Source organism: Pelodiscus sinensis, chromosome 1, assembly GCF_049634645.1.
Source record: "Pelodiscus sinensis isolate JC-2024 chromosome 1, ASM4963464v1, whole genome shotgun sequence".
NCBI classification, from domain to species: domain Eukaryota; kingdom Metazoa; phylum Chordata; order Testudines; family Trionychidae; genus Pelodiscus; species Pelodiscus sinensis.
Window position 1 is genome coordinate 309,805,221 of NC_134711.1, and position 26,541 is coordinate 309,831,761.

At 45.0% G+C, this 26,541-nt stretch overlaps 1 protein-coding gene across 2 annotated transcripts in view; it reads right to left on the bottom strand.

Annotated features, from left to right (window-relative positions):
• Positions 1 to 26,541, bottom strand: part of TMEM135 (transmembrane protein 135) — a 357,787-nt gene that overhangs the window by 20,309 nt on the left and 310,937 nt on the right. For both annotated transcript variants that reach the window (XM_075919397.1, XM_075919396.1), the window contains 3 exons: positions 18,907 to 18,948; positions 17,127 to 17,273; positions 6,722 to 6,791 (listed from right to left, as the gene is read on the bottom strand). In XM_075919397.1, coding sequence (XP_075775512.1) covers positions 6,722 to 6,791; positions 17,127 to 17,273; positions 18,907 to 18,948 — 259 coding nt within the window. The remainder of the gene's footprint in view (positions 1 to 6,721; positions 6,792 to 17,126; positions 17,274 to 18,906; positions 18,949 to 26,541) is intronic.

Sequence of the window (26,541 nt, forward strand, 5' to 3'; positions counted from 1 at the left end):
ACAATAGTCTCAAGCATAGCACAGAAAATATTTTATAAACAAAAAGCTCAGCCTGCACTTTTCGCCCACCAATAGAAAAAGAATCTTAGTTCTGGTGGACTAGATCATGATATTGTAATATGCTGTTCCAATCTGCAAGCCCTTTAGCTCATAAGTAACATCATTCACATGAACAATCCCATTGAAACGTTTGAGTTTGTAGGATTAGGGCCTTAGACAATATCATATGTACTTCATAGGTGATTTGCTTTAGCTGTAGTCACACAAAACAATCTGTTTATAGAAGCTTATCATTAAATTAGAAGCTTATCAATTATAACTTATTTTCCACAGAGATTTCACATCGCAGGTGAATGAGTGGGGGAGAAGAAAAATATAAAGAATATACAAAAGAGGTAAATTAAAATACACTGAAATCTCTATATTAAACTTTTCCTTGGGAACCATCTATGTTGCAGAAATGTTATTATTTGGATGCAAAGACCCAGAAATAGCAGCAGTGCAATTAAATTAAACATCTGCAAAAATTATTTGAGGAGCTCAACTTCTTTAAATAGATTCTTAAAAAATATCTCAATAGTATTAAAACATAATTCCAAAAGTGCATCAGAGTGAGTGAGAGTGAGAAAGAGAAAACAGATTTTGGTAATATACCAGAAGTTAATGTATCTAAATAGTATTAAATGTATAATTTTTTAAAATAAAATTGCTTTAAAAATAAATGTAGAATAATTTGCAAACTGAATTCTTGAGTACAGTACCCCCCACATCTCTTGAAACATTACAAGTTGGCCTCCCTTGTCCGGTACCCTGGGGACCTGACCCATCCCAAATGAGGGAATTTGCTGAATATGGAGAGGTCCCCTGCCACTGGAAGCTCCAGCTTGCAGGGCTTGGAATTGGGCTCCAGCTTGCTGGGGCTCCCCAGGATAGAACTTCCCATCCTCTGGAGCCCTGCTTCTCCCTTGCCTGGGATGGGGCTTGGCAGTTCCACTGCTGCCCCGGGGTTCACTGGCTGTCCTGCTTTTGCTGTTTACCAGTTCCACTGCTGCTCTGTCCAGCCAGGACTGCCCAGGGGAAGAGCGCCCCAGCCTCCGTGGCCCTGTTTCTCCCTGCCCGGGATGGGGCTCGCCTATTCTGCTGCTGTCCCGCCTGGCTGGGGCTCCAGAGAGACAGAGCTCCCCAACTGTGTGGCCCCGCTTCTCCCCCCGCTCAAGTGAGGCTCCCCAGGAATGGGGTTTGCACTCCTGGGTGCCAGGGCTCTCTGATCTAGCAACATCTGTGGTCCTCCTGGACCATGGATGTTGCCGGACAAGAGAATCCCGAGTTTCAGAGGTTCAACCTGTATCAAAATAGTAACAATAAAAATATACATAGATTGTAATCACTGGAATAGTCCTCTATTTTCCTTTTGGCCATCACAATTACCAGGTAAACTGTACTGCTGTTATCATCAGCACTGGCACAGAGATACAGAAGTTCATCGTTTTAGGTAAGCACTTAATGGCTAACGCATATTTTCATTTGGACTACCTGCTGGAATCAACTGGATCAAAGGAGAAAGGGAAGAATTTCAAATGCCTTTTTTGGGCTAGACAAACCACAGAAGTTTACAGAGCCAAGAAACCTAGTTTATTTCAAATTCTAAAAGAAGTTTATGAAAGTGAGGTGAACCACAAGCCAGATATCAAAGATAAATAAAAAGGGTACTGCAGTTTATACTAGCTGGCTAATGTGTCTAAATATGGCATAGAAAAGAGAACAAAAGAGATTCTCATGGCAATATACACATAACTGTGATCATGTGACAAGATGTTCAGGGGCAAGGGAAAATATAATACAGAGGAAAACTTTTGAATAGTTCATCACAACAATCTCATATTAAAAATCAATTCAGGAAAAGAACTACAAAAATGTGCTAGAATTCTGCCAAAGGACAGGAATTTCTGATCCTTTCCAGAAATGACTTTGGAGGAGCTCAGGCGTAAAAATGAGAAATCTAGTCACATTTTAAAAACTCTAAATGTCTTTAAAAATCCATATGTGCCAAAATAGGGGGATATGATTTCATAAACATATTTTTCTCTAATGTTTTATGAATAAAATAAAAAAATAATGAGAAGACAAACCTGTGAAAGCAAAGAAATTCAGAGATCTGTTTGTTACTGCATCATTAAAAAGGGAAATAAGAACAACCCAGAAACTACAGACCAGTCAGTTTAACTTTTGTGTCAGGAAAGATAATGGAGCAGGTAATTAAGAAATTCAGGTAACCGCCAGCATGGATTTGTAAAGAACAAATCATGTCAAACCAATCTGATAGCTTTCTTTGATAAGATAACAAGTTTTGTGGATAAGGGAGAAGCGGTGGACGTAGTATATCTAGACTTGAGCAAGGCATTTGATATGGTCTCACATGACCTTCTGATCAATAAACAAGGCAAATACAACCTAGATGGGGCTATTATAAGGTGGGTGCATAACTGGCTGGATAAATATTCTCAGTAATTACGAGAGTAGTTATTAAGGGTTCACAATCATGCTGGAAGAGCATAACAAGTGGGGTTATGCAGGGGTCTGTTTTGGGATTGGTTCTGTTCAATAGCTTCATCAACGATTTAGATGATAGCATAAAGAGTACACTTTTTAAGTTTGCAGATGATACCAAGCTGGGAGGGGTTACAAGTGCTTTGGAGGACAGGGTTATAATTCAAAATGATCTGGACAAACTGGAGAAATGGTCTGAGGTAAATAGGATGAAGTTTAATAAGGACAAATGCAAAGTACTCCACGTAGGAAGGAACAATCAGTTTCACACATACAGGATGGGAAGCAACTGTCTAGGAAGGAGTACTGCTGAATGGGATTTAGGGTCATAGCGAACCACAAGCTAAATATGAATCAACGGTGTAACACTGATGGGAAAAAAAAAGCAAACATGATTCTGGGATGCATTAACAGGTGTGTTGTGAACAAGACACAAGAATTCATTCTTACATTCTACTCTGCACTGATTAGGCCTGAATTGAAATATTGTGTCCAGTTCTGAGCACCACATATCAAGAAAGATGTGGAGAAATTGGAGAAGGTCCAGAGAAAAGCAACAAAAATGATTAAAGATCTAGAAAACATGATCTATGAGGCAAGGCTGAACGAATTGGGCTTGTTTAGTTTGGAAAAGAGAAGACAGAAGGGACATGATAGCAGTTTTCAGGTATCAAAAAGGGTGTCACAGGGAGGAGGGGGGGAAATTGTTCTACTTGGCCTCTGAGAATAGGAGAAGAAGCAACGGAGGTTTAGGTTGGACATTAGGAAAAGCTACCTAACTGTCAGGGTGGTTAAACACTGGAATAAATTGCCTAGGGAGGTTTTGGAATCTCCATCACTGTAGATATTTAAGAGTAGGTTAAACAGACATCTATCAGGGAAGATATAGACTGCGCTTGGTCATGCCATGGGGACTAGACTTAGGGTTTCGAAGTCCCTTCTAATTCTAGTATTCTATCACTCTATGATTAATTCCAGCCATCTAGCTGGATGCTTCATCATATATTATACTGATACCCATGAAAGTGAAATTATGAAAGGCAATCCAAAGTCATAATGTTCTTCTTTAGTAACAGAATAGCCTGTTCATTGAGCATTGCTTTTCTTAATTTAATGTCATGGTGAATATTAGTCTAATTTATTTTCTGTAAGCAAATTTTTAGTTTTGTTTGTTTTGGGTCAGAGAAGTAATGGGAAATAGGAACTTGGGAAATAGCTAAGGGTATGTCTACACTACCCTCCTAATTCGAACTAGGAGGGTAATGTAGGCATACCGCACTTGCAAATGAAGCCTGGGATTTGAATTTCCCGGGCTTCATTTGCATAAGCCGGGCGCCGCCATTTTTAAATCCCGGCTGGTTCGAACCCCGTGCCGCACGGCTACACGTGGCACGGGGTTCGAACCAGCTGGGATTTAAAAATGGCGGCGCCCGGCTTATGCAAATGAAGCCCGGGAAATTCAAATCCCGGGCTTCATTTGCAAGTGCGGTATGCCTACATTACCCCGCTAGTTCGAACTAGCGGGGTAGTGTAGACATACCCTAAGAGGATTAGATACTCAGGGATATTTCCTGGTTGCTCTTCCCTTTCATCATGCCTCGCACTGCAGTGACCTTTTCTTCAGCATCCATTAACATTTCTTAGGGTACGTCTACACTAGCTCGTTAGTTCAAGAGAGGTAGGGTAATTAGAGTTGCAAATGAAGCCTGGGATTTAAATATCCCGAGCTTCGTTTGCATGTTCCCGGGTGCCGCCATTTTTAAATCCCCCTTAGTCCAAACTCTGTTCCCGCGGCTACACGCGGCACATAGTAGGTAGTTCGAATTAAAGATCCTAATTCGAACTACCGTTATTCCTCGTGGATAAACATTCTCAGTAATTACGAGAGTAGTTATTAAGGGTTCACAATCATGCTGGAAAAGCATAACAAGTGGAATGAAGAGTAACGGTAGTTCGAATTAGGATCTTTAATTCGAACTACCTACTCCGTGCCGCGTGTAGCTGCGGGCACGGAGTTCGGACTAAAAATGGATTTAAAAATGGCGGTGCCCGGGAACATGCAAATGAAGCCCTGGATATTTAAATCCCGGGCTTCATTTGCAACTCCGCTTGCCCTAATTACCCTACCTAGCTCGAACTAACGAGCTAGTGCAGACGTACCCTTAGAGGGTAGGACACAGGGGGTGCTCTGGAATCAGCAGCCCTTACCAGCCTGAGGAACCCGTAATCTCAAGTCAGATTTAGTGCACCAAGTTACAGATATACGGTAGTCAATGCTAATCCAATTTCCATAAATCGTCATTATATATTAATGCATTTCACACCCACCATTCAGGCCAATGGTACTTCACTCATGTATCAAATACTTTATTCTTTGAGCACGTGAACAAACATGGACAAGGATGGTGCAGAGAAAATAATGCTGGCAGCTTGTGTGGGTCCCTGAGTAAAGTGGTATCTGTGTGGCTTCGTACTCCTCTCAGAGATGCATGGAGTGTGTGGAGCAGGGCTCTGGCAGTGATTTAAAGGGCCTAGTGCTCCAGCCAACACCACCGCTGCTGCAGCAGCTGAGAGACCCAGGCCCCTTTGAATCACGGGGCCCTGGGGCAACCACCCCCCCTCACTCAGCAACCGTGGAATGTGGACTTTCAGAAAGGTTTTGATAAGGTCCCGCAACAAAGGTTCTTAAGCAAAGTAATATCTCATAGGGGAAAGTCCTCTCAGGGCCAGTAACTGGTTAAAAGACAGGAAACAAAGGGTAGGCATAAATGACCAGTTTTCACAGTGGAGAGAGGCAAATAGCAAGGTCCCCCAAGGATCTGTCCTTGGACTAGTGCTGTTCAAAATAGTCATAAATAATCTAAAAAAAGGGATAAATAATGAGAATGTAAAGTTTGCAGAGAATTCAAAATTACACAAGATAGTTAAGTTCCAAGCTGAGAGATCCAAAGGAATCTGGTGACTGGGTGACTGGCCAACACAATGGCAAATTAAATTCAGTGTTGCTATGTGCAAAGTAATGTCCACTGATAAACAGTCTCAACTCTATATACAAAGTGATGGGATCTAAATTAGTTGTGACAACTCAAGACAGAGACCTTGGCATCATTGTGGATATTTCTCAGAAAATATCTGCTCAATGTGCACCGTCAGCCAAAAACCCTAAAAGTATGTTATTAACCATGAGGGAAGGGATATATAATAAGATAGAAAATGTCATAATACCATTATATAAATCCATAGTACTGTGTACAATTGAATATTGTGTATAATTCTTGTTGCACCATCTCAAAAATGAAATATTAGAACTGGAAAAAAGTGCAGAGAAAGACAACAAAAATGACTAGGGTATAGACCAGCTTCCAAGTGGAGAGATTAAAAATATCAGGACTATTCAATTTGGAAAAGCTAAACTGACAGCTATCAATTTTTGCTTCTCTATAAATATAAAATGTTAATTATTAAAAGATCAAGATGTGCTGAAGTTTCACCCAAAACTAAGATCTTGTAGCAGGTGGTCCCACCTGTGCCAATCGCTTCCACACAGTACTCCTCTGAAAATATACACCCGCTACATTATTGTGGAAGATAATTCATGCCACTGGACATAGACAGCTTTCTATGTGTGCAACAACTGTGAACAATCTCTCATTACCCCTTAAAATAAACTAATAGAGTAGTGAGTCTAAAATCAAACACCAGTGTGCCAGATACGCACAGCTGTATGTGTGCCACTGCTGAGCTGTCTGCCCAGCACAGCACATTCCAGGTGCTTTATTTAGGATGGAGCTGCATGTAGGATCACTTACGAAGAGGCTCATGTAATTAAACAGATTTATTTTTTGCTGATCCATTTTTTTCCATTCACTTTAGGTTCTCAGATTATTGTAACTGATCTACCATGGTAGTGACATTTAAGGCATGGCAGAAAGAAAAAGAAAAAAGAAAAAAAGAAGAAAAAGAATGACCTTGCTCAGAAGAAGTTTTTCATAAGCTTATAAAATTTACTCTTTTTATAATGAAAAAAATTGACCAACAGCAGACTTCAAAGGCTTAGACATATGGAATCTGCATCTGCCAATTGTAACATACACATTCTTTCTCTGTTCTAAACTTTTATACATTTTCACCAGTCTCTGTCAAAGTTTACAAAAAATGTCAGATTCATACTTACTTTAATGCAATATGAGATGCAATTATCTTCATAATGCTTACAGCACCTATGTCTTGGACCATGTTTGCATCTGCAAAAGAAACAATGAAATCCATATTAACAATAACTCCTTTTACTGTAATCTTCTGGAGATTTTGTAAACTTTCTATTGCTAAAAATGTATACAATAGTTTATTGCTTTCCCATTATTTATTTTACATGTCACTTTTTGACACATTCCTATATGACAGCTCATAAGCAAACTAGGGAAATGTGGTCTAGATGAAATTGCTGTCCAGTGGGTACACAAAATGTTGAAAGCTTGTACTCAAAAAGTGTATATCAGTAGTTCAATGTCAAACTGGGAGGGAATATCTTGTGGTCTCCCACAAGATAATCCAAGTCTGGTACAAGTCAATATTTTCATTAATGACTTAGATAATGTGAGGAGAGTATGCTTATAAAGTTGCAAATGACAATAGGGCCAATAGCCTTGCCAGGCTCCTGAGCAAGACCCCCAAAAGGTGAGTGGCTTCAGGTGGAAGGAGTGGGGCTGAGGCTAGGCAACCATTAGCACCACCCAGAGCCTTGTGCCTCTCCCAGGCAGCCCTCAGAGTACATCACATAGTGCTCCAACAGTGATTTAATGGGCCCACAGACTCTGGCGGGCTGCGATAAGATCTATTTTGTATCACTGGGTCCCAGGACAATTGCTCCCCTTGCCCCTCTCCTGACACACACACCCCGACGGTGGGCCTGGCAGATGTCATCAAGCTGGGAAAGCTTTCAAACATTCTGAGGGATAGAAGTGGAATTCAAAACAACTTGACAAATTTGAAAATTGGTCTGAAATCAACAAGATGAAATTCAAACAAGTGCAGAGAACTACATTTAGGAAGGAAAAAAATCATATGCACAACTACAAATTGGTGAATAACTTACCAGGTGGTAGTAAAGGATCTATTGGTTACAGTGTACCGCAAATTGAATATGAATCTACAACATGATCCAGTTGCAAAAAAGGCTACTACCAATCTGGAATGAATTAACAGATAACGGTCCCTCTCTTCTTGGCATTGGTAAGGCCTCAGCTGGAGTACTGTGTTCAGTTCTGAGCAGCACACTTTAGGAAAGCTGTGGACAATTTTAAGAAAGTCCAGAGAAGAGCAACAAAAATGATAAAAAGTTTAGAAAACTAGACCAATGAGGAAAGGTTAACAAAACTGGGTTTATTTAATCTTGAGAAAGACGGAGGGGGCACTCGACAACAGTCTTCACATATGTTAAGGACTGTTATAAAGAGGATCAATTGTTCATCACATCCACTGAAGTAATCGGCTTATTAATCTGCAGCAAGGGAGGCTTAGCTGAGATAAGAGAGAAAATGTCCTATCTATAAGGGTCATTAAGCTCTGGAAGAAGATATCAAGGAAGGTTGTGGAATTCCCATCACTGGAGGTTAACAACAAGTCGGACAAACACCTGTCAGGGATGGTCTCAATATAACTGGTCCTGCTTCTGCTTTGTTTACTTTTTCCACACCTGATTTTATAGGCCTCTATAGTCATCTCTTCCAAGCTGAAACGTCCCAGTCTTATTAACCTCTCATCATATAGCAGGGGTTTCATAATCCTAATCATTTCGTTGCCCTTTTCTGAACTTTGTGCAATTCCAAGTTCCCTTTTTTTTTTTTTTAAGATGTGGTGACCGTATTTGCATGCAGTATTCAAGATGTGGGAGTACCATGGATTTATAAACAGGCAATGAGATTTTCTGTCCTATTTATTTCCCTTTCTTAATGATTCCTAACATTGTTCGCTATTTTTTACTGTTGCTGCACAATGAATGGATGATTTCAGAGAACCGTCCACAATGATTCCAAGATTTCTCTCTTGAGGGGTAACAGCTAATTTAGTTCCCATCATTTTATATGTATAGTTGGGATTATGTTTTCCAATATGCATTACTTTGCACATATCACCTTTAAAATCCTTTTGAAGCTCCTCACAGTCTGCTTTTGACTTAACTATCTTGACTAGTTTAGTATCATCTACAAATTTTCCCACCTCACAGTTTTCCGCTTTCTCCAAATCATTTATGAATATGTTTTATAGGATTGCTCCCAGAATGGACCCCAGGGGACACCGCTACAGGTTGGACCTCTCTGGTCCAGCACCCTTGGGACCTGACTGGTCTCAAATGATGGAATTTGCTGGACCAGAGAAGGTCCCATGCTAGTGGCTCTCCAGAACATCTTCCCTCCCCACTAATGGCCCCAGCTGTGTCCCCCTGTCGGGCTGTCGCGGCCCCAGACTGCCCCGGTCCCATGCGCACAATCAGGGCTGCCATGTTCCTGGCCCCAGCCCTGCTACTGGGGCTGCCATAGCTGCTGCATCTCCAGCCCCAGCCGCGCTATTGGGGCTGCTGCATCTCTGGCCTCAGCCCTTTGTGGCTGCCATATCCCCGTCCCTCCTATTGGGACTGCCACAGCCACTGCTACACTACCGGGGCTCCCGTGCAAGTGCTAGTTTCAGCCCCAGCCCTGTTGGGCTCCGAGCCTCTAGCCCTCTTGCCACTGTGGCTCCCAGCCAGGATTCCCTGGTCTAGGAACACCCGTGGTCCTGCCGGAACATGGATGTTGCCAGATAAGGGAATCCTGGTTTTGGGAGGTCCAACCTGTAGTTACCTCTTTCCATCCTGAAAACTGATAATTTATTCCTATCCTTTGTTTCCTATCTTTTAACCAATTATTAATCCATGAGAGGTCCTTCTCTCTTATCCCACGACAGCTTAATTTTCTTAAGAGTCTTTGGTGTGGGATCTTGTCCAAGGCTTTCTGGAAATCTAAGTACACTATATCTACTGGATGCCCCTTGTTTACATGCTTGTTGACCCCTTCAAAGAATTCTAGCAGATTGTTGAGACATGATTTCCCTTTACAGAAACTATGTTGACTTTTTTCCCAACTATGAAATCATCCAAATACTGTACACATAAAACAATACTTTAGTTGCATTTCAGAAATACACTTACGGGTATTTTGACCCAATCCACTCCCATGCAAAGCTTGGGTAAATGGACTATGCCTTTGAGTTCCCCACTGTGGCCAATAGGAAGGAATTATGACTCATCCCTCCAAGGCCACAGAACTGAAGCAGGGCCATTCTACAGTCTATGATCAACAATACTCTGACCCTGGCTCCGCACATTAGACTGATGCTGCTGTTTTGGCTAGAGATCCACTGGCCATAACAATCTCTCCTGTACCATTCTGTGGGCTTTCTGGAGAAGACTGAAGAGGCCTCTTTCAATCATAGCCATTCCTGTGCATTGCAGTTGTGTCTCTTCAATTGTGCTACAAGTTTTTGTGGCCCCTGCTTGGGTTTAGGGGTTTGGCTCAAAACAGAGAGAGGAGATAGTTTTAGGGAAATGGGGTGTGTGGACTTTACAATAATTGAACCTGTGTGGCACAGAATAAAAGTAAAGTCATTTCATATTAGCTTTAAAAATGATATTTTCTTGTAGTTAATTATTTGTGGTTTAATACAAAATAAATCACCTACTTTATATACTGTGTCAAATATCTTGGACGCTTTGAATCATGTATTGTAAAGTATATTGGCCATATATTATCCATGAAGTCAGTTTATACGGAAAAAATTGTAACGAGAATGCGATCAGGTTACAGACATTTAGAATCAATTATATCTGAAAGGAAACATATGGAAGAGAAACTTGAGAAAGTATTAGGATTAAAAATGTAATGGTTTTTGAATATATGGGAAAAGGGAGTCTGGAAATCCCAAAGGAAGTCTACTCCTCATTTGTTAATCATTTAGGCTTCTAATGTTTCATAAATACATTTTTGCTACAAGGGAGACTGACCATGCCTCACTTTATTCAATTAGTCCACATCAGGGGTATTTAAAACAAATCAGGTATCAAGAACAAGAAAGGAAAAGGCCTTATAGCTATCCCTGAGCTTACTGCCAGGGGCAAGTATTTATTTTTATTTGAAGGGCTTTCACTCTGAAATAAGCACTCTTCACCACCTCTTTCACAACATGGAATACTTAGAACCTATGTTTCTCTGCTGCCTGTCAGGAATAAACTATAGGACCTAGTCCCAAAGAGAAAGCTTCACACCTTCTACTCCCGTAGAAGTAAATAAAAGCTGAGAGTATGTCTACACTAGCCCCCTAATTCGAACTAGGGAGGCTAATATAGGCATTCAAAGTTGCAAATCAAGCCTGGGATTTAAATATCCCGCGTTTGATTTGCATCTTCCTGGTCGGTCGCCATTTTTGAAATTTACAAGTCCGGACTAACTGCCCGCGTCTATACACAGTAGGAACCCGGTATTTCAAATTAAAGCCCTAAATCTAACTACCTGTTATTCCTCCTGCAAGGACGTTTAACAGGTAGTTTGATTTAGGGGCTTTAATTCGAAATACCGGGTCCCTGCTGCGTGTAGACGCGGGCAGTTAGTCCGGACTTGTAAATTTCAAAAAATGGCGACCAGCCGGGAAGATGCAAATCAAGCGCAGGATATTTAAATCCCAGGCTTGATTTGCAACTTCGAATGCCTACATTAGCCTCCCTAGTTCGAACTAGGTTGCTAGTATAGACATACCCTGAATGTGATGATCCCTTCTACTCTTATTTGAATAGATCACTATAAATGATGGCCAAAGGAAGGGTTTGGCTGTGCTTGATTTACCATCTTTAGAAGTATTGCACAAGATGTACCTAGTGCTCTTCCAGTAGACTTATACAGGCAGTCCCCAGGTTACGTACAAGATAGGGACTGTAGGTTTGTTCTTAAGTTGAATTTGTATGTAAGTCGGAACTGGTACATATTGTAGGGGAAACTCTAGCCAAACATTTCTCCAGAGCTCAGTTTTATTCTTCCACATCTCACTTCCCTCAGTCCTTTATTCTCAAGCTGAGGTGTCTGCTGAGAAAATCTGCTCCGTGTCTCCCTGGTCTGCTGGGGGGAAGCAGCTAGTGTGGGGTTGCCTCACCCCGTTTGTAAGTAGGGATCCGATGTAAGTCAGATCCATGTAACCCGGGGACTGCCTGTACTGAGGTAATACTGGATTTGGGACACAGAAGATCAACTGTGTAACCAAATGAAGAAGAGACAGGCAGGTGATGGAAGCTTGCTGTCCCACTTCAAAACCTTTGTCTCTGGGAGAAAACAAAGAGGTTAAGGCTCTCCCAATGTTATCTGATGCAAAAGAGAGGATGGACAACAAGTGGACACAGAAATGTCCTGCCAAAGTGGGGGCAGTTGAAGGCTGCTCGTAGACCAGTTCACTTTCAGTAGGATGTAGAAGCAATAGGTGAAAACAAATGAAAATTTTCTGATCACCCCTGGAACACTCTTCCAGTAAGGGCAGCAGGGCCACTCCATTGTCCAAACTGTGCTTCTTTGTCAGTGGAAGAACCACGCTTATCCAATGCCAGTTTGAAAGATCAGTGGTTCAAGTACAGCAATTTAGAAGGCAAAGAGAAACAAATGAGAATAAGCAAAAGTTGTATTTTGTCTTAAAAACACTTGTCCATTTATCTGGAATAATGGATGGAATGCCTGCTTTCAAATTAAAATGCTGTGTTCCTCATATGACATTCATTATAGGCTTAGCACCATGTCTAACAATCAGTGTTTTTTTTTTGTGGGGGGGGAGAGAGGAGGGGAAGAAGGTGCCGGTACTCCACGGGAAAAGTTGTTGAGGTCTGACTGGAGGTGCCGGTACTGCGTACTGAGTAGTACTGTCACAAAAAAAGCACTGCTAACAATTAATATTATGATAATAATCAAAAGGGACAAAGAATGTCAACCATATTTTCAGAGTTGAGGACTCTATTCTGGGAAGCAGTGACTCTGAAAAGATTTGGGGATCTTGCTGGGTAATCAGCTGAACGTGAGCTTCCAGTGTGATGCTGCAGCCAAAAGAGCTAATATGAACCTGGAATGCATAAACAGGGGAATCTTGAGGAGGAGTAGAAAAGTTATATTATATTATCTCTGTACTTAGCACTGGTGAAACTGCTGCTGGAATACTATAGCCAGTTCTGGTGCCCAATAAAGGGGGATGGTGATAAATTTGGGAGGGTTCAGATAAGAGCCATGAGAATGATTGAAAGATTAGAAAACCTGCCTTATAGTTATAGATTCTGGGGGTTCAATCTACTTAGTTTCGCAGAGAGGGGAGATTTGATCTCAGTCTACAAATCAAAGAAGGGGAATATTTAACAATAGGCTCTTCCATCTAGCAGAGAATGGTACAGCATGATCCAATGGCTAGAAACTGAAGCTAGCCATAATCAGATTGGAAATAAGGCATACATTTATGCTGAGAGTAATTAACAATAGGAACCATTTATAAAGGGTGACAGTGGAGTCTCCATGACTGACAATTTTTTGTACCAAAACTGGATGGTTTTCTATAGGATATGCTCTATGAATTATTTTGGATAAGTTCTATGGCCTGTGCTATATAGGTGGTCAGACTAAATGATCCCAGTGGTCTCTTGTGGCCATAGAATGTCTGCAGCAATAGTCAGTCATTGAGCTATTGCTAAAGAGAAGAGCGAAAAAACCCACCGAGCACACAAAAGCAATGTGGTCAAGGGTCCAGCTATTTGGACCTGATTCTGATTTTATTCCAGATATTATAATTAAATCCACAACTAAAGTCAAAGTCATTTAGGGTCACATTTACAAAAGTGCCTGAGTGACTTATGAAATTAAGTCTCCTTGACTCAGGCACCTAGGTGACTTGGGACCTTTTGAAAAATTTACCCTCATTTTTAAAAGTGACAGAGGCACTTAGCATTCTAAATTCCAATGGTTTTCAATGAGATTTCTGCTCCTAAATGCCTAAGTCAGTTTTGAAAACAGAACTTAATTATTTTGAAATGTTATCCTTAGTCATTTGCATAGTCTAAAATTTAAATGCAAGTTGGAGAGATATATCAGAAATCAACAAAACAGGTTAACTAAATCTAATCTGTTTTACAAGCAAAATACTAACAGGATGCAATGTGTATGAATAAATACTAAAAAGTGAAGAGAAAGATTCCTCAAACAACTATAACAAATACATTGCTGGTGCCTAATAAATAACTAGTAAATCTGAGAGTTTTCGAAGCAGTCTAAGAGCATTATGTGACAACTCCCACTGCATTTAGGCTATAATCACAACATTAATAACAATAATAATAGTCACATGCAAATGTTTTGCTATGGCTTCATATCTCTTTTTATAATTAACAATCTAACCTCGCAAACCCCATGAAGTATTTGACATATTGTACCCAGCCTATAGGGATACTGAAGTGTTCATTTATGTACTAAATATTGCTCTAATTGCTCCAAAATGAAAACAAATATACTACTTTTTTATTACCTAATTAGTGAATTGTATATCTGAAATAATATGAGCTAATGATAATACATCAGTTACTCCAGGGGTGGGCAAAAGGGCCCCCATGGGCTGGATCCAGACTGCCAAGTGGGTTGATTTGGCCCACGGACGCCGTGCCAGTCCCTCGCCCCCAGGCCAATTAGGGCCTGGGGGTGGAGGGGAAGCACACAAAGTTTCCTTCGCCCTGCAAGGAGTGTGTGGCACTTAGAGGTGCCATGTGCTCCTAGCAAGGCAGGAGGAGACTGTGCGCTCCCCTGCCCCCAGACCAATCAGGGCGGGGCCTGAGGGCAGAGGGAAGCACGCAAAGTTTCCTCTGCCTTGTACCTGCAAGCAGCTCACAGCGCGTAGAAGTGCCACGCGCTCCTGGCAGGGCAGCAGGAGACTTCACTCACTTCCCGCTGCCCCCAGGCCCTGATTAGTCTGGGGGCAGAATGGGGAGGGTGCAAAGTCTCCTCCCACTGCCAGGGACATGGGCGCCTAGGGGTAGGGTTGCCAGGTGTCAGGTATTGTACAGGACAGTCCGGTATTTGCACACTCTGTCTGGTAAAAAAAAAATCAGAAAATACCGGACATGTACAATGTCCGATATTTTCTGATTTTTCTGGCTGCACACCGGACAGAAGCCTAGCATGGGCGGGGGGACCGGCTGGGAGTCCCAGCAGGGAGGTGGGGCCGTGACTGCCGCGGGGAGACCTCAGTCGGTTGAGTGTGAGGAGGAGGGGAAGCCTCTTCCTCGCTCATGCGTCGCCGGGAGCCTGCACGGGACCGGCAGCAAGTGCCCAGGTCAGTCCCGTTCCCCGCCGGCCAATTTGCCCTCCGCCCCCTTCCCAGCCAGTTCTCCCCCACTTCCCTTCCTGATCTTCCCTGGCCAGCCCCCCTACACCACCCTCCAGCTCTGCTTCCTGCCAGCCCATTCCTCTTCCTGATCTCCCTCGGCCAGCACCGCTGCATCCCTGGCCCCACCAGCTGTGATTCCCACTCCCCATTAATCCCGGCCAGCGCCGCACCCCCCGATTCTCCCCAGAAGTGCTTCCTTCCCGCCCCCCCTTACTGCCGGCCAGCCCCATCCCCTCCCGGCCGGTCCCTCCTCCCCCGATATCCCGTGGACAACCCCGTTTCACCCGACCCCTCCCACCCACAACCAGCCCTGCTTCCCGTTGGCCCCTCCATCTCCCCCGGCCAGCCCCGTTGCCTCCCTCCCCCAGTTAGCTGTTTCCAGGTCCCCCGCTTGCCGGCCAGCACTGCTCCCTTCCTGGCTGGTCCTCCCATCTGCCTCCCCCTTTTTTGCTCAACAACTTTGCCCCCCCCCTTTTTTTTCCTTCAACAAAATTTTTTCCCAGTGGTGGTTTTTTTGGGGAGGTGGGGGGTTCGGTATTTTTGTTTCAGCCATCTGGCAACCCTATCTAGGGGGAACCTCGGGGGGGAGAAAGAGGGAATGAAAGACTCACACACTCCCCCAACCCCCAGATCAATCATGGTCTCTGGGTGGGGAAGCAGGGAAGTATCCTGGCCTCACCCCTTCCACTTGAGGACACGCCCCTTCCAGTGCAGCCTGAGGCTATTTCCAACATTTCTGAAGCAGCCCCTAGTAAAAAATGATTGCCCACTCTGGGTTACTCTTTGTTTTACTCAGTTTTTAATATAGCTCTTAATCTTGTTATTGCTGTTATTCAATAAAAGAAATACAAGTATCTTGAATTCATAGAACAAAACACTAGTTTTAGACTGAGCACATATAGAATCACAGAATCACAAAATCATAGAACTAGACGAGACCTCAGAAGGTCATCAAGTCCAGCCCCCTGCTCTAGGCAGGAACAATTCCAACTAAATCAACCCGGCCAGGGCTTTGTCAAGCCGAGACTTAAACACCTCTAGGGATGGAGACTCCACTACTTCCCTAGGTAACCCATTCCAGTGCTTCACCACCCTCCTAGTGAAATAGTTTTTCCTAATATCCAACCTGGACCTCTCCCACCACAACTTGAGACCATTGCTCCTTGTTCTGCCATCTGTCACTACTGAGAACAGCCTCTCTCCATCCTCTTTGGAACCTCCCTTCAGGAAGTTGAAGGCTGCTATCAAATCCCCCCTCACTCTTCGCTTCTGCAGACTAAACAGACCCAAGTCCCTCAGCCTCTCCTCATAAGTCATATGCTCCAGCCCCCTAATCATTTTGGTTGCTCTCCACTGGACCCTCTCCAATGCGTCCACATCCTTTTTGTAGTGGGGGGCCCAGAACTGGACACAATACTCCAGATGCAGCCTCACCAAAGCCGAATAAAGGGGAATGATGACATCTCTGGATCTGCTGGAAATGCTCCTCTAAATGCAACCTAATATGCCATTAGCCTTCTTGGCTACAAGGGCACACTGTTGACTCATATCTAGCTTCTCATCCACTGTAACCCTCAGGTCCTTTTCTGCAGAACTACTACTTAACCGGTTGGTCCCCAGCTTGTAACTATGCTTGGGATTCTTCCGTCCCAAGTGCAGGACTCTACACTTGTCCTTGTTGAACCTCATCAGATTTCTTGTGGCCCAATCCTCCAATTTGTCTAAGTCATTCTGTACCCTATCTCTGCCCTTAAGCGTATCTACCTCTCCCACCAGCTTAGTGTAATCCGCAAACTTGCTGAGGGTGCAATCCATCCCCTCATCCAGATCATTAATAAAGATATTGAACAAAACCGGTCCTAGAACCGAATCTTGGGGCACTCTGCTAGAAACCGACCGCCATCCTGACATCGAGCCATTGATCACTACCTGCTGGGCCCGGCCTTCTAGCCATCTTTCTATCCATCTTACCGTCCATTTATCCAATCCACAATCCCTTAACTTGCTGGCAAGAATATTGTGGGAGACCATATCAAAAGCCTTGCTAAAGTCAAGGTATATAACATCCACTGACTTCCCCATGTCCGACGCTGACTAAATTAAAAAGGAATCAAGTAGAGTTTGAGGGTGGGTTTTTTGGGTCTTTTTGGACTTACACTTTGTCCACAAGTTTCTTTGTTACAGCAATTATGTTCATTCGCCGTGATACTTCTTCACAGTGCTTTATCTTTCTATCTATTTTTGAAAATGCTACTTCTGGTGAAAAGGAATGCGTGGGAATTTCTTCTTTCCCTACAATGAACCTGGAAGGAAAAGGACAACACAAGGCAATTACATTTGTTACTTTAAAGCAACAAAATCTTTAAAAATGGATTCCACACATTAGTGTTAATAATTTTCTGCACTTGCTTTGGAGCATGGCCTCAGATCCTGAACTTTAGGAGGCAGGCAAGTGTCATTATCCCCATTTTAAGAAAGGCAACACAGCATCAAAGAAGTTGCACAAGGAAATGTCTGGCAGAGCTAGGAATGAAACCTAAGTTTCTGACAGACACAAGACTTAATCATGCACTGTGTCGTATATAGACATACTATGACTATATGCCTCCTACAGTGCCAGTAAAATGGAGTGTCTCCTTTATTCTCAGAGTGCTTTATAAATACAAATTATCATTAGCAAACATAAAGGACCCAGGACAAGACACAGAAGCAATGGATTTCTGGGATTTAGGATTCTTGTCTGTGGAAGAGGAAATGTTTAATGTTCTTTTACACATATATCACCTCTCCCCGTGCATTTGCACTGTATCCATTTATCATAATCCCCCCTTTTTTAAAATAGACACACATAGAAAAACTCTCCTTTCCTGACAATTCTATATTACTAGCCAATTAGCCTGACATAAGAAGGGATTTTCAGGTCTCTCCTCCATGTCGGTGTTCTCTTCTGAGCCTCCGGTCTCTCGCTCCATCTCTCTCTCTCCTCCTCCTACTGTCTCCCCCTCTCTCTCGCTCAGCTCTCCTCCGCCTCCTGCCTCTCTCTCTCTCTTCTCCTCCCCCTCCTGCCTCTCACTCGGGGGACCACAGAGCCCAAATGGCTGTTTGGGCTCCGCACTCCCTGTGCTGCAGGGGGGGCGCGGAGCCCAAACGGTCGCTTGCGCCGCTTGCTCCCACGTGGCAGCCTGGCTGAGCAGTGCAGAAGTCAGCCAAGCGCCACGGCGGGAGGCGAAAGGGGGCGGGGCAGTGATGTTCAAGGTCAGGGGGCGGGGCCTGGAGCCACTGTCACGCTGCACGTCACCACCCCGCCCTCCCTTTGCCTCCCGCCGTGGCACTTGGCTGACTTCTGTGCCGTTCAGCCGGGCTGCCACAGGGGAACAAGCGTCCGTTTGGGCTCCCCCATGGCAGCCCGGCTGAGCGGCACAGAAGTCAGCCAAGCGCCGTGGCGGGAGGTGAAGGGGAGCGGGGCGGTGATGTACACGGCCAGGCCCCACCCCCTAGCCATGTACGTTACCACCTCTCTTCCCCTCTCGCCATGGTGCTCGGCTGACTTCTGCACCGCTCAGCCAGGTCGCCGCGGGGGGGGCAAGCGACACAAGCGGCCGTTTGGGCCCCGCACTCCCCATGCAGCACGGGCCACCCAGAGGGAACAGCTAGCATTTTCAGGCAACAGCGCCACCCAGGGGGAACAGCCAGCATTTCAGGCAACAGCGCCGCTCAGAGGGAACAGCCAGTATTTCAGCATTACAGACTCTCAGTCACTGGGCTACTATATATACGATGGCCTTTTTGAAATATGCAATATGTCTCAAAGTACAGGAAAACAGAACTGTTTCTTTTAAGGAAAATCTGGCCTCCTATAAAGCAGCTTCCAGTGTACACATTTCCCCCAAATGGTCACTATGATGTAAAACTACTGTTTTTTTTAATGGTACTTACTTAAGAGCAGAGAATGTAAATCCTTTCAATCCATCTTTACATCTGAAACACAAAAATTAGACTTTTAGTTTTGTGTGACAATCTCTATCCAATGTAAATAAATCTCAGAGATAAAATATTGGTGTAAAACTGCCCAAGAACAACAACAATTCGAGGATAAAGACTTGATTGTTACAAAATCTAATAAAGGAAAATAAGCATGCAATTAATTTATAGTCAATGGGGACTACGCAATTTTCAGCATGAAGCACACAATAGCTTTCTGAAACTCCCTGGAAGACAGAGAACACCCAGAAGTCAAAAAGTCTATGATCAAAACTGATAGGGGTATGCAGATATTTAAAAAAGGCAGATCCAAGTTCTACCTTTTCTGCGACAATGAGACAAATATCAGACATTGTCTACATAAGTCACAAAATGAATTAGATGGCCACTGATTTGTTTGTTTTACAAAAAGCTCTCATAATGAGCTTGACAAAAATATAAACCTACTGAAAGGACTGAGAAATGTTTTGCACACTCTTTAGAAAAAAAAAATACTCTGAGTTTAAGAGCCAGTGTGGAGCTGAATCCTGCTCTCCTTACTCTGGAAAAAAACTTCCACTGTGAAAGTGACCACATGCCAATTGTATGTCAGTTACTCTAGTTCTGCTGCCCTTCCCCATGAATGTCTTGGGGACTACTTTCGTGAATATGGACAGCAAGACCGGCTAGATTTGTAAATGCTTGTGTTGATTGCAGCATAATGTATAAGCTTTACTCTAATACTTTGATGTTTTAATTGGCAATTGGAGTGTTAGGATTTTGATGTTTTCTGAACTGTGTGCACTGATTACAACTGGAGCCTGCAGCTGCTACAGATTCTTCCTGGATGACTATCAGTGTAGAATGATAGCTGTGTCCTGCTGCTAGGGAAGCGAAGAGCAGCACTTTTTAATTTAGATATTTATGTGTTTTTTTAGAGGATTGTAAATCTGAAGGGACTAGATCATGATGAAAGTGCACAACAGACAGAATATACTGTGATGGAATTAAAAAGCTGCTATTTTATTCCACCAATTAAAGCATATATTTACATTAACAAAAGATAAAATCTTGCCATTATGATAGTTGCCAAGGCTGGGAGAGTAGAATCACAGAAGAATAGGCTTGGAAGAGACCTCAGGAAACCATCTTGTTCAACCCTCTGCTTAAAGCAACACCGACCCTAACTAGCAGGAGCAGTGGCTGAGCAGTAGATCCTTGTGCCATGATGCCCATGTAGGCCACAATGCATCAGGAAAGTTTGGGGTTCCACCATCCCTAAGACGTGTAACTGCTGCTTCAAAAAAGGAGCAGGTGTAGAGCATTTAGTGCCTGCTGCTGCTGGTAAGATGCATACAGGAAAGTGAGGTAATGGAATGGGAAAGCGGCTTGGATGAGTGACCAGGGTAGCTCAGGACTGTGCAACACTGGATACGTGTTGTACAACCCCACAGATCATCACTTAGTTGCAGGGCTAACGAGTGTCTTCACTGGGCCCTTGGGGGATCCAGTTCCAGGTCTCCCAGAAGGGGCGGGGACTCAGGAGGAAGGGGCAGAGTTGGCGCTAATCTCCCCCAGCCAGTCCTTCAGGGCCACTGGGGCTGCAAGGTGCACACCTCTGGGGGCCCTCATAGTGATTTAAAGGGTGATTTTTAAATCACAGGGCCACGGGACGGCTGCCATCCTACCGTACCCCACCAGCGGCCCTGCTCAGTTGCCTTCCTGCTTTTGGATGTGCTAATGAGAAGGAAAAGGTTCCCCTCTCTTTCCGCTTTATCCCTGCAAACCCAAACATGAGATGACAGAATGTCAGCAAAAACTTTCAGATATATGTAGCTGAAGAGAGAAATTCATAAAACAACCAAGTTCTTCTTTATGCTGGCAGCTGCATGTGCTCTTAGTAAGCTGGGACAATACTTGGTTCCCCTCAGAAACGCTTCTGCTTCACAAGGGAAAGGACTCACACACACATTCAAAGGGATTTATTCTCAACTATGTGCACAGCTCCCAGGAAAGGCCAATAATAGCTACACCTTGTAATTGGGAAGAACCACCAAAAATAATTACTGTGCCCCAGAATATCATGTTCATGGTAATTCATGGGCAATAAAAAACATTAATACTAATACCGTAAACGCATAGAGTCTTTTAGCCTGAAATTTAAAAGTTTTTTACAAACTTAAAGACACAAAACACACCTGTGAGAAAGAGCAGCTAAGAATAGTTATATCAGTTCTAAAAAGAGATAAACTGAGACAAAAAGAATTAGGCAGACTGAGCTCAAAATTATACAGCAAATCACTGGTACAGCATGGAATGGAGTGACGCCCAGCTCTAACCAAGAACCGATACTCCTATAACAGGAGATAGGTCCTGATCCTACAATTGATAGAGTGTGGGTCACTGCATTGGCTGTGTAACGCCTCACTGACTTCCTGGGGTTCCATATTGTCTGCTTGTAGGCTAAAATGGGGGCCTTAATTTCTAATTTTATTGCTTCTCGTGGCAGTCTACTTTGCTCAGAATACAAACACATAAAATAAGCAATTTTAAATTTAAATACACAAACTGTCATTTGGGGTGTTTTATACAAATAGAAAAATAATTGCAGGGAAGTCTTGAGAAGTCATTTTGCCTCAGTCTGGTAGCTTCAGTTTACAAATGCTACAATTATTACGTCATTACACCAGTAGATGTCCCTAATCAACTGTTATTCAATCAGAGACAGATCTGGGAGAAATCTTGACCAACATTGTTTCACTATTAATTTTCTTTAAAGCTTGCCTCAAGAAAGACAATAAATGCAACACTGGTCTTAAAACACTGCAAGGAATTACTCAAATACAGAACACTTAAAATGTATTCATTACCCTAGGAAACATTACAAACATTTCTGTACAACTCTTCTTAATGCCTATCCTCATTAACCATTTATGATCATTAATTCCCATTTAATTATTAGTTTGTGAGAGTCATTATCAGTTATGAAGTTATGATACCACTATTATTTATAATTATATTCATGTCCAAACAAAATGCACCAGCAAGTTACAGGTAGATAGGATTTAGCCTATAAGCAATATTACAGATACCATACAATTTAGAGTTCTATTTACAATTCAGGTTTATTTAGTTTAACAAAGGTTGAAGGATAATTTGATAACACTGTGCAAGTACTTAGATGGGGAACAAATACAGGCAGTCCCCGGGTTACGTACAAGATAGGGACTGTAGGTTTGTTCTTAAGTTGAATCTGTATGTAAGTCGGAACTGGCATCAGCCGCTGCTGAAACTGATCAGTTTCAACAGCCGCTGAATCTGGACACCAGTTCCACTTACATACAGATTCAAGATAAGAACACCAGCCGTCCCCAAGTCAGCTGCTGCTGAAACTGATCAGCAGCTGATTCCAGGAAGCCCAGGGCAGAGCAACTCTGCCTCGGGCTTCCTGTAGTCAGCCGCTGGTAAGTTTCAGCAGCGGCTGACTTTGGGACGCCTGGGGCAGAGCAGCTCGGGTGCTGCTGGCTTGGTCCGGTAGCGCGGCTGCTCCTCGGAGCTACTGGACCAACCCAGCAGCACCCCAGCTGCTCTGCCCCAGGCATCCTGATTCAGCCACTGCTGAAACTGATCAGCAGCTGAATCAGGACGCCTGGGGCAGAGCAGCTGGGGTGCTGCCGGGTTGGTCCAGTAGCGCCAAGAAGCGGTGCTGCGGGACCAACCGGCAGTGCCCCACCTGCTCTACCACAGGCCCCTGGCTTTGCTCCATGTCTCCCTGGTCTGCTGGGGGGGCACTAGCTCCGTCCCCCCCCAGCAGACCAGGGAGACGTGGAGCAAAGCTGCGGAGGACCCTGGCCGAACCGTGGCGCTTCCAGATCAGCTGGAAGCGGCGCGGGTCCGGCCCCGGGTGCTCCGCCGCTTTGTTCAGCGTCTCCCTGTTCTGCAGACCAGGGAGACGCTGAACAGAGTGGCAGAGCACCCGGCAGGACCCGCGCCGCTTCCAGCTGATCTGGAAGCGGCCGCGGGTCCGGCCCCCGGTGCTCCGCCGCTTTGCTCCTGTCTCCCTGGTCTGCTGGCTCCGCCAGCAGACCAGGGAGACGGGGAGCAGCTTTTCTCGCCCTGGAGAAGGCGGGCGGCGGGACCAGGCGTCCCGCTGCTCTAGTTCTCCGGGGCGAGAAATCCCCGTTCGTAACTACGGATCCGACATAAGTCGGATCCGCGTAACTCGGGGACTGCCTGTATTTAAGAATGGACTCTTCAATCTAGCAATGAAAGGTATAACATTATCCAATGGCTAGGAGTTGAAGCTAGACAAATTCTAATGGGAAATTAGGTGTACATTTTTAAGAGGGTATGTCTACACTACAGCACTAATTCGAACTAACTTAATTCGAATTAGTTAATTCGAACTAAGCTAATTCGAACTAGTGCATCTAGACCTAAAAACTAGTTCGAATTAGCATTTTGGTAATTTGAACTAGCATGTCCACATTGAGTGGACCCGGATGTTAAGGCTGGCCAGAAGCAGTGCTGGCAGGGCATCACAGGAGGACTTAGAGCGTGGAGATGCTGTCTCAGGCTAGCCGAGGGCTGTGCTTAAAGGGACCCGACCCCCACCCCGGACAGTTCTCAGGGGTTCCCCTCTTGCAAAGCAGTTCTGCCTTGGAGTGCCCTGAGTGCTCACACTTGGCACATCACAGCACTTGGCCATCAGCCCGGCTGCACTTGCCGCAGGCTGCCATCTGGGGGAGGGTCAATCGGGGGGCTGTAGGAGAGCTTCCACCCTGAGGAGCCCGCAGAGCCACCCCAGTCCTCCCCATTGGGGGCTCGTACCCCATTCCTCCCTCACCTAATTCCACTTACCCCTCTCTAGCCCCCCCTTCCTGATGTACAAAGTAAGGGACATGTGTGTTCAAAAGTAGAAACTCTATTGAACAAAACTCAGGGAGACTGGGAAAAGGAGGTGGGAGAAGGGAAGAGAGAGGGTGGGAGAGGGAAGGGCAACTAAAATGATCAGGGGTTTGGAACAGGTCCCATATGACGAGAGGCTAAAGAGACTGGAACTTTTCAGCTTAGAAAAGAGGAGACAGAGGGGGGATATGATAGAGGTCTATAAAAGCATGAGTGGTGTGGAGAGGGTGCAAAAAGAAAAGTTCTTCATTAGTTCCTGTAATAGAAGGACTAGAGGACACCAAATGAAATGAATGGGTAGCAGGCTTCAAACTAATAACAGAAAGTTGTTCTTCACAAAGCAAATAGTCAACCTGTGGAACTCCTTGCTGCAGGAGGCTGTGAAGGATAGAACTATAACAAAGTTTAAAGAGAAGTTAGATAAATTCATGGAGGTTGGGTACATGGAGTGGTATTAGCCAGGGGATAGAAATGGTGTCCCTGACCTCTGTTTGTGGAAGGCTGGAGATGGATGGCACGAGACAAATGGCTTGGTCATTGTCTTCGGTCCATCCCCTCCGGGGTAGCTGGTGTTGGCCGCTGTCAGCAGATAGGCTACTGGGCTAGATGGACCTTTGGTCTGACCCAGTATGGCCATTCTTATGTTTTTATGTTCTAAGCTCAGGGCTCAGTGTCAGGGGTCTCACTGGACCACCTTGATTTTCATGCAAACCTGCTCCTGGGTGGCCAGGCTGGCAGCTATCCTGCGCCTAGTGCGGAGGTCGTGGACGTTGGAGGCTTCCCCCCAAACCTCGATGAGGTCCACGATCTCCGCACTAGACCAGGCAGGCGCCCACCTCTTGTGGCCCTGGGCAGGCTCCTGGGAGCTGCCAGCCTGGTCCCGGGAAGAGGCAGAGGGCTGGGTGGCAGCGGGTAGCTGGCTCGTGCCATGCCAAGTGCAGGGTCTGCTGGCTGGGTGCTGGCAGGCTTGCACCTGGCATGGGCACCATAGCCAGACCATGCCCCTTTAAGGGCTCCGGGGCTGGGAAGGGGGCAGAAGAGTTTCCCTGGTGGTGCCCAGAGTGGCCACCAGGGCAAGCTGGGGAGGGCTAGCCTCCCATTAGTTCGAATTAAGTGGCTACACAGCCCTTAATTCGAACTACTTAATTCGAACTAGGCGTTAGTCCTCGTAGAATGAGGTTTACCTAGTTCGAATTAAGCGCTCCGCTAGTTCGAATTTAGTTCGAACTAGCGGTTTGCATGTGTAGCGCCTATGAAAGTTAATTCGAACTAACGGTTGTTAGTTCGAATTAACTTTGTAGTGTAGACATACCCAGAGAGAGTAACTGCCATTGGAACAGTTTACCAATGGTTGGGTGGATTCCTTAACTAAAAGTAATATAATCCGCATATAGCATTTTGTATCACACCCCTGAAAGTCAATGGGCCAGATACTCAAACCCCTCTTTGGTAGTAGGGAATTTTTGGGCGTCCTGAGAAGCATGAAGGGCACATACTCTGGCTATAGCTGGCTAACTGAGAATTTTCCCATCGGAGGCAAATTCTCCACTGATGCAAAGCCAGATGAGCCAGCTAACCTCTCTTTCTGACCTCCCAAACAGGCTTGAGGAAATAAAGCTGAGGCCAAAGCAGACTTTAAGACAGGGGTTGACAACATCTGGCATTCATGCCATAAGCGGCACGCAAGATGATTTTCAGGCGCACACACAATGAATGGGCTCCCCCTCACTCTACCCCAGCCAGGATGGGGAGCCCGTGCAGGTAATCCAGCATTGTGCCCCCCGCAAGACTGGAACCAGCGCCAGCTTCCTGACGGGTGGGAGGGGAATGAGGGGGAGCCCGTTCATTGCGCATGCCCCACAGATGAGAGATGGAGCTCGCGGGTGGGAAGAGTCCAGGCACGTTTGCGCATTGTTGTCACTGCAGGGTGCATAACACGGTATTACACGTGCATCGTCTCTGCTTGTGGAAGCAGAAATGATGTATGTCAGCTGAGGCACCCCTCATGGCTGTTTGGCCCTGTCCCTTTCTCCACCTGGGGCAGTGACTTGATAGCGTGTTCCCCCAGGGGGAAGCCAATCGCAGCCAAAGGGGTGGGGGGGAGGTGAGGTGGAAGGAGGCACAGAAGGCCGAAGTCTGGCAGTCGGGCTGACCTAGGAAGCCCTGAGGCTTCGCTCTGGAGCTGGCTTGCAGGGAAGTGCACATGCGCTGCTCCTCCCCTCTCCACAGGAAAAGCCGGAGCAAAGCTCAGGACAGGAGACCAAGCAGGGTGCATGGTAGAGATAGCCCCTCCCTTGCTCTTGGGAGAGCGGTGCAGCCCAGGGCAGGAGGGTTAAACCTTGGCACGCCACTTTGGAAAGGTTCCTGACCCCTGCTTTAAGAGCTCTTTCTGGTGTTTTTCATACAGGATAAGCAGGCCTCTTATCTGTAAAGAAAGATGACAAACCATAATTTCTAGTAATTGGTGTTCATAAACAAGGGATCCAACAGGATCACCGGGTTCCTGGGCACTGTTGAGAGCAGATGGCTTTTGGAAGGGGTGGGGCCTCGGGTGGAAAGTGCAGGGCTGGAGTAGACAACCCCCAGCGCCACCCAGGCATCCTGGTGCACCCTTCTCTCCCCACCCTCCATTGACTCTCATAGCGTGCGGCATGTGCTGCCTGGTGCTTCAGCAGCAATTCTAAAGGGCCTGAGGCTTTAGCC